We start from the raw sequence: 7,314 nt of genomic DNA on the forward strand, positions 1-7,314 counted from the left end.
TCTCACTCTCTCTCTCTCTCTCTCTCTCTCTCTCTCTCTCTCTCTCTGCCCCGTCACTGCGGCTTGGCTGATAATCGCGATCAACGATCGTTCGATTAGCCGCGCGTCGGGGATGGCAGTTTCCGAAATGGGACGTCGGGTTCTTGAACGGCGGGATGGTCGACAGGGGTTGCGTAAGTGCGTGCGGCCAGCCTCCCAAGGCCCTGCGCCGGAGAATCAATTATTGGATCCGTATATCAATCTGATGGCCGAAGCGCGTCCCGCGCTCGTGGCCTCCCGCTGCGCTCACGCATTTTCCTCCCCCCTCGCCGTCGAGCCTCTCTGCCGCCGTATGCATCGTGCTCGCGATCGTGCACACGCAGTTATATCGCAAGGGAGAAAGAGAGAAGGAGAGGGAGCGTGCGCTCCAGAGCACGATGCACCGTAGCCGATGCCATATACAGCGCAGACGAGCGTAGACCGGTTTTCGCCGCGCGAGGCGACCGCGTAACGTAGCGCGTAATGTTGATTTTTCAACGGGCCAAACTGACCCTCGCTTTCTCGCTCGCATCTCACTCTTTCCCTCTTCTTTTCTCCGCAGGGCGCCGACGAGGATGACAGCGCTTCCGTTGCCTCGGTAAGTTCATCACCCACCGCAGATCGCGATTATTGCGCGCGCCAATCCGAGAGCGACGCCATACACGGACACGTAATCCCGCGGACTCTCTGGGACTCGTGTATATCGCCGGCTCTCCTGATAAATGCGCGCGATCGCGGCCGGGGATCTTAATTAAAATTCGTCCGCTCGCTCGATCGAACGGCTCGATCTTCCGCGTGTCGGCCGTTCGATCGACCGATCCCGGCCGATCTCGCGCCATTAATCGCCAATAATCGCCGCGACTTCATGTTTTCCCGAAGCAACTGGACGGAAAATCGCGGGAGTGGCTGGTCAGGGCGGCGCAGGGGGACTACCAGGCCTTGGCGAAGCTCGCGACTGAGGAACCTCGTCTCACCAGGCTGAAGGTAGGACAATGATATCAATCATGATCGCTTTGTTGTGTTGTAACTTGTTGTGTTGTAAAGTAACAAATCATTTCTTATTAGTTGATCACTCCGTAACGGAGTGATCAGCTGTCTCAAGCCATTTATGGCGGACATCGGTATTTTGTTAAATCAGCGAAACTTTTTCTCTCGTTACGTGTAGTCATAGTTTGTTGTTTTAATCGCGCGCGAAGTTCAAGATCGAGCGATAGGACGGCGCATTTCGTGACCGCCTGTGCGGTTTATCGCTGCTCCCTCTCTGTTTCGCGTTTCATGGTCGAAACCTCCATATCCATAGACGAGACTGAAACTGCGACAATCTCGGGACACTATTTATAAGGAATTATAATTCGCGGCACGGCGTTCTCCTCGCGTTGCATGTTGAAATTTCCTAGACTCACGGGGCGCTCGTTTATCGTGGGCCTTTATCGCCCAGGTATATACACACATATACATACATACACGTGCGCGCGCGACCGCGCAATGGATCTCATTGAATTACGGCTACGCCACCTCGGGTGATAATGACAAAGGTAGCGGGCGGGAGGTTCGGAAATATAATTACGGTGTGGCTTACCGTAGGCCTGGGATCAGGCCGTTATTACACGCACGGCAGAACTTAACACCTGCGGCGTTGTAAATTCGCCGTTTTCGCGCGCCGCCATTGACAGGTCAATAAATCTAAGAGCCCCCGTGGCAATCAGGCGGCCGTTGTATACCCGCGCTAGCGATATGTGGAGCGGATCAGGAGTGGCGGATGGTAGTAGCGGGTTAAGGGCTATTCACACCACTTGTACCGATTATAAATCGCCGCCTGTCGAGCGTCCGGTGGAGCCGCGCGGATATACAAGCCGAGGCTGCTCCTTGGACGGAGCAGGAGGCGCCATCGTCCCCGAGATCTCGAGGTCACGCGCGAATCCTATCGCGAATCTGAAGGAATCTCCCGGCGATGTCGTCAGTCAATGGCGCGGTAACGCAAAAGTCGCGGAATAACATTTTCGAGTATTGCCAGTGTATTTTAATTGATTTCGTTGCTTCGCCTTGACTAATTCCGCGTCGAAAAATGTCGCGACGGCTTCTCTCCACCTGGACGGTCTGAAGCAGCCTTAACGTGCGCTCCGCCGTGCGGGGGCACGGAGAAAGAGGAAGGGGGTGGTCGAGAGGGTGAAGTGATCAAAAGGTGGGGACGTAGCACGGTGGTTGGAGATGGTCAGCGAAAGGGGTGGCTCGACCGCACGGGGGCTGCGTGCTGAATTCATTCCGCTGGACAAGGTTGCCCCACACCCAGCACCGGGCTACGTCGGCCTCATCCCTTGGGATAAATTGGCCGAACCCGCGTGTTTGCGGATAACATCGCCGCGATATACGCTCGCCTATGGCCGCCGTACGAACCTAACCGTCCGTCCGTTCTCCCGCTCGTTCGCTCGTCCGTCCGTCCGTCCGTCCGTCCGTCCGCGGTGCCCTTTTTGCGACGTGTCTCGGACTCGCGGAAATTGGCAACGAACTCTGTCGCTGTTTGTTTGGCCGGTTTTTATTTTATTTGTATTTTTATTTTTCACTCGCGCGCGTGCGTGTCCGCGTCCGCGCGGCCTGCGCCATAAACTAAGCGAATGGGCCAATTTACAGTATTCGCCGGGCGAGAAACAAAAAGCGCGACTAACGCGGAGCGCCGGCAATTTTTCCGAGTGCGAGATCTATGGTCCGATTAGCATAGGAGCGAATATTCGCCCGCGCAGAATTGTCGTGTCGGTCGCGTAAATTTTAATCCGCTCTAGATGTATCAGACCGCGTATCGGATATAGTATATCATCGAAGACCGATTGTTCCTGGCCGCGGATCTGCCGACACGTAGATATATAATAATCTATTATCGATGAATATGCAACAGTTTGGGCCGCGGGAGTGTGAGGCGATAGGGTGCGCCGGAGAACGGGCGAAGTAAGCGACAGAGGGGGTGTCGATGTCGAGAGAGGGATAGGGGATCGTCAGTAGGCATGCCAATTACTCTCCCGGTAATTAAATCAACACCGGAGCTAATCAACGTTACCCCCGGCGCGTATCTCCATCCCCCGGCGAACGGAGGAGCCTTTGTTGGAATAAATAAATCGGACGATCCGATATATATTTGGCTAACGATGCGTGTTGCCTCGCGAGGATCTTGTCGAATTCACCGGACAATTAATAACAGTCGAGTAATTCGTGGGGAAAAATTCCACTCGGAAACTCGGCTCGTAAACTCGCTTTGTAAACTCGAAAAACGGGTGAATGGAAACGCGCAAGTACTCTGTCTCTCTCTCTCTCTCTCTCTCTGGAACTTTTGTGGAATTTTTTTGCATGAGATTGAATCGAAATGGAGCGGACGAATATATTTCCGACGAGTTACTCGATATTCCCACATTATCCCGCATTATCGTATGCGACTTGCTACTGGCAGTCATGGGGCTTCAGTGTTAGGTATTAATTGGTGAAAATTTTCTTTTACTATAAAATAATCGTATGCGTGTAATTTGCCGATTAATTTCAAAGAAAATGTTAATCGGTTAATACCCAATCCTGTAGGCTGTATTCTGAATTGTTTTACCTAAATGAGCTTTTTTTCTGATTCTCAAAAACTGACACAAGATTATACATGACGATCGTGTAAGAAAAACAAAAGTTAGAATTAAAAAGAATTAAAAGGATTCACAGTTCGCTGTGCACTGAGAAAAACACTTGAAAATTTATTTGTGAGATATAAAGTTCATTTTTGTGAAATAGTTTGTTTCTGTGAGATAATTTTTGTCCCACAAGTACACTTTTAAGCTTTCTTTTTTATCAGTGCGTTTAGAGAATAAGACACTTTTCTTCGCTTCTCCCTTTTCGTCGCAAATGGTTTATAAGCACCCGTATTAGAGATCCGTCCACACACACGCGCGCGTCCCACGTGATTCGTGACCGAACCATTGTATTCTGTGGGTCAGGTGTACGTCGTCGTCGTCGTCATCAGGGCGGCCATTATACTTTATTAACGGACGCGTCTGGCATCCCGATAGACTCGCCTCTGTGAGTCGCGCGCGTTCCTCGAAAATACAGGACGGGTGCATCGACGTGGTGACGACCGGTCCCCGTTCGATCGCGGAGGCCTCGTTATGTTTATTTCCGTCAACTCGTCGCGACGATTCGCGACAGCTGTCACTGATCGCGCGTAACTTTTTTATCATTAGTGACTTCAACAAAAAGGAAGACGAACTTCGTATCCGTCTTGCGTCTTTCTCACTCACGGGTAATTCTCGAGAATCTCGTAACCACGGTCTACGAAGTCTTCCTAGATAAATCTGTCGCGTCGCTCGTCGAGTCGTGTTAGTCGCAACGTTGTTTCGCGGAGACATCTTTTGCATCACAATTTTCATCGTCGGATGCGAGAGGGATCGAGAGAGAGAGGAAGAGAGAAAGAGAGAAGAAGGTGACACACACACATACACATTCCTGCTTACTTGTTTACTCGCTCGCTTGCTCTGAGATTAAAACGTCGATTTGCAAAAGCCAATTACCGGTAAGTTCAGCGAGATTTTGAGATATTCCGGTTCGATCTCGGGCGATGGATATTTATAGGTGGCTGCGAATTATTAATAGAACGTCGTCAGCGGACGTCGGCCGTGGTAATTGAGTTCTGCGTCGCTCGCGATGCACGGCGATGTGCGGGGAATAAAAGCTGTTAGCGAGGATCGCCGGCAACATTATATGGCGTAGGCCGGTATTCGCGGGTTTCGCCTCCGTGTATTTATCTCGTGGTATCTGCCGGTTTAATAACGCCAGGCAATCAGGCGGTATACTCACTCTCCCTCCCTCCCACCCTCTCTGTCTCTGTCGCTCCTGCGATCCGTCGCCCCATCGTGCATTCGTACGGCTGCTCACCTCCTCGTCTGCTCGCCTCCATGCCGATAAATAATAACCATTTGTATCGGATTCTAATTACTCGCTCTAAGCAAACAAATAAACGGCAGGAGATGAGACGCGCCGTGAGAGAGGAGGTGGGCTTTAATGTTATGGTGGCTGCGGGCTGATTTAAGGAGTGTGGGACCGCCCACCTCGAAGATGTATCTTCAGGCTGAGTATCGGTCCACCTGTTATGAGTGTTTCAACGCCACTGTGCGTCCTTCATTCCTCTCTTTTCTTCCTTCCCCTCTTCGTTTTGTTCCGTTGCGCCACCGTTGTGTACCGGGGTGTCTCGGGGTGTCTTCTCGGCGGGGAGAGAGAGATTTCGTTAGCACGCGAGCTCAAGGAGAGAACGTCTTCGAGATGGTGACCTCACCGCTGATCATGACGGGCGGATATGGACGACTTGAAAATAATTCGCGCAAGCTCATACGCGCACGCTCATTGCCGCCGCGAGCGAATTACCGGTGGGAGTCCCTCCATTTGCGGTCGATAAATTACGAATATCGCCCTGAGGACTGCTCCTTAAGTGGCGTATATCCTTCGGTTGGGGCAGCGAAACGTGGGAAGGAATTCGCTTTCAGGGGCGACTCCACGGCGATCCTTTCTCGCGATGACGGCCATGATCGATAAGAGGCAGCGCGAGAGGAGAAACGCGTTTTCGCTTAAAAGGTCCTCAAAAAAGGCCGACGGTAGTTCGTTACCGGTGGGCTATTAGCGGGCGTAACGCACGTCGTAGGAGCGTCGAAGGACTAAGTAAACCCAGGCTAACAAGGAGGCGTATCCACCGGCCACGAATGATCTACCGATCCGAAGTTGGCATTATTTCGCTCTCTCCGCCGTCTCTCTCGCTGTCTCCTCCACCACGTCCCTCATTCTCTCTCTCTCTCTCTCTCTCGTTCGCTTCCTCTCCCCCTCTTTCTCTCTTTCCTCCCGTGTGCATCCACGGGGTCCTGCCTACCTATAGGCGAATATATCTACCTGCGCGCCTCCTACCTACGCCCCCGAATATTAACACTCTGATTTATGCGCGTAATTATCTCTAGTTATTTTCTTAGTATGGCTCCGGTACCTCCGTAGCTTGTCTTCGTAGCTGCCGGTGCTGCTGATGCACAACAAATTAACCGTTCCTTCTTCCGCCTCCCTTTGCTGCCCGTTTTGCGATCCTTTTTCTCCTCTTCCCTCTTCTCCCTTCTCTGTCTCTTTACTCTCCTTATCCTCTTTCCGCCAACGATCTCTTCCGACGCGTATTTATAGGCGCCTCGTTTAATTTTGTAACTGCATTCTTATTATTCGACGTATTCCCGCGAACGGACGCGCACGCCCGAGAGAGTCGCTTGTCCGGGGAGAGCGATAGCGGTTGCGCCTCCATCCGCGACTCGGGTTCGATTCGCGGAGGTCATTTATTCTCGCGGCGAGTCACCAAACGACCTGTCCCGCCTCTCTATGGCTCGTGTGCGTGCTTTGAAGTGCAGAATACACACACGCCTGAGATATATTCCCGTTCGCTTGTTTAATGGTTACTATTAAATTTATCTCGTGCGCTCATGCATGGCTCAAGGGATGATTAAGGATCATTAGACGATGCTGAAACATTACCTCCGCCGAGCTCTCCCATCGCGAGTACGTTTCTCCAATTTATCGGATCGTGACGTTACCTCTGTTGCATCAATGTTACGCTTAGTCCTCCGTTGGTCGCGGGTCTTATTAATTTAAACGTATATACGACATTTTTTAGAAACAATCAGAAAAGGAACATTTAGTATTTCTAACTGTAATTACATGGAGAAGTAATTGCTGTAAATGATCAAGAAAATTAGTTTTTATTAAATTCTTTCATAATGTTAGTGATAATAATCATATGTGTTACTACTATCACTCTCGTGTTGAAACAATCAAAAGATATGATTGGAGTCAAAAATAACTATAATTTTAGTCATATTAGCCATTTTTTCCCTTAGTTTACTAATCTTTACAATTTTTTAGATAGTTATTTTTGCTAAAAAAATAGGAAAAATATGGCGTATATCACTCTAATCCTTGCTTTGTATCGTACCAAAATGAAGTTGCTTAGCACTTCTCAAGTACTCGCGATTAGGAAGGATATATTGACTAGTCACATAATTAAGTTTTCGCAATTTGTGCTGCTTTTTTTTATTTAATTGTATAGGATTGCGGATACTCTGTTTTATGCATCGAAGGATATCTCGTGTTGTGTCGAAATATTTTGTGAAGAAAAACGCGTAGAAAGGACGTGATCGCGCACGATGTTGCAGTCGCAACGGATAAAGTTCGCCGTTCTCCTCTTGCTCGATCGGCGCAGGTAAAAAAAATCAAGCGACAGCCCGAGATATTTCAGCTGGGGATAGGTTTTATGGG

At 50.1% G+C, this 7,314-nt stretch overlaps 1 protein-coding gene across 15 annotated transcripts in view; it reads left to right on the forward strand.

The window, feature by feature from the left end:
- The window catches only part of LOC116841928 (ankyrin repeat domain-containing protein SOWAHB), a 152,586-nt gene that overhangs the window by 30,036 nt on the left and 115,236 nt on the right, over positions 1-7,314 (forward strand). For all 15 annotated transcript variants that reach the window (XR_004377640.1, XM_032810526.1, XM_032810546.1 and 12 more), the window contains 2 exons: positions 581-616; positions 898-1,002. Coding sequence is in view for 14 of the 15 variants with exons in the window: in XM_032810526.1 (XP_032666417.1) it covers positions 581-616; positions 898-1,002 (141 nt within the window). In the remaining variant the exon portion in view is untranslated. The remainder of the gene's footprint in view (positions 1-580; positions 617-897; positions 1,003-7,314) is intronic.

The sequence above is a fragment of the Odontomachus brunneus genome, unplaced genomic scaffold (assembly GCF_010583005.1).
Source record: "Odontomachus brunneus isolate Ranch 3 - 2012 unplaced genomic scaffold, Obru_v1 Obru_scaffold_002, whole genome shotgun sequence".
NCBI lineage: Eukaryota > Metazoa > Arthropoda > Insecta > Hymenoptera > Formicidae > Odontomachus > Odontomachus brunneus.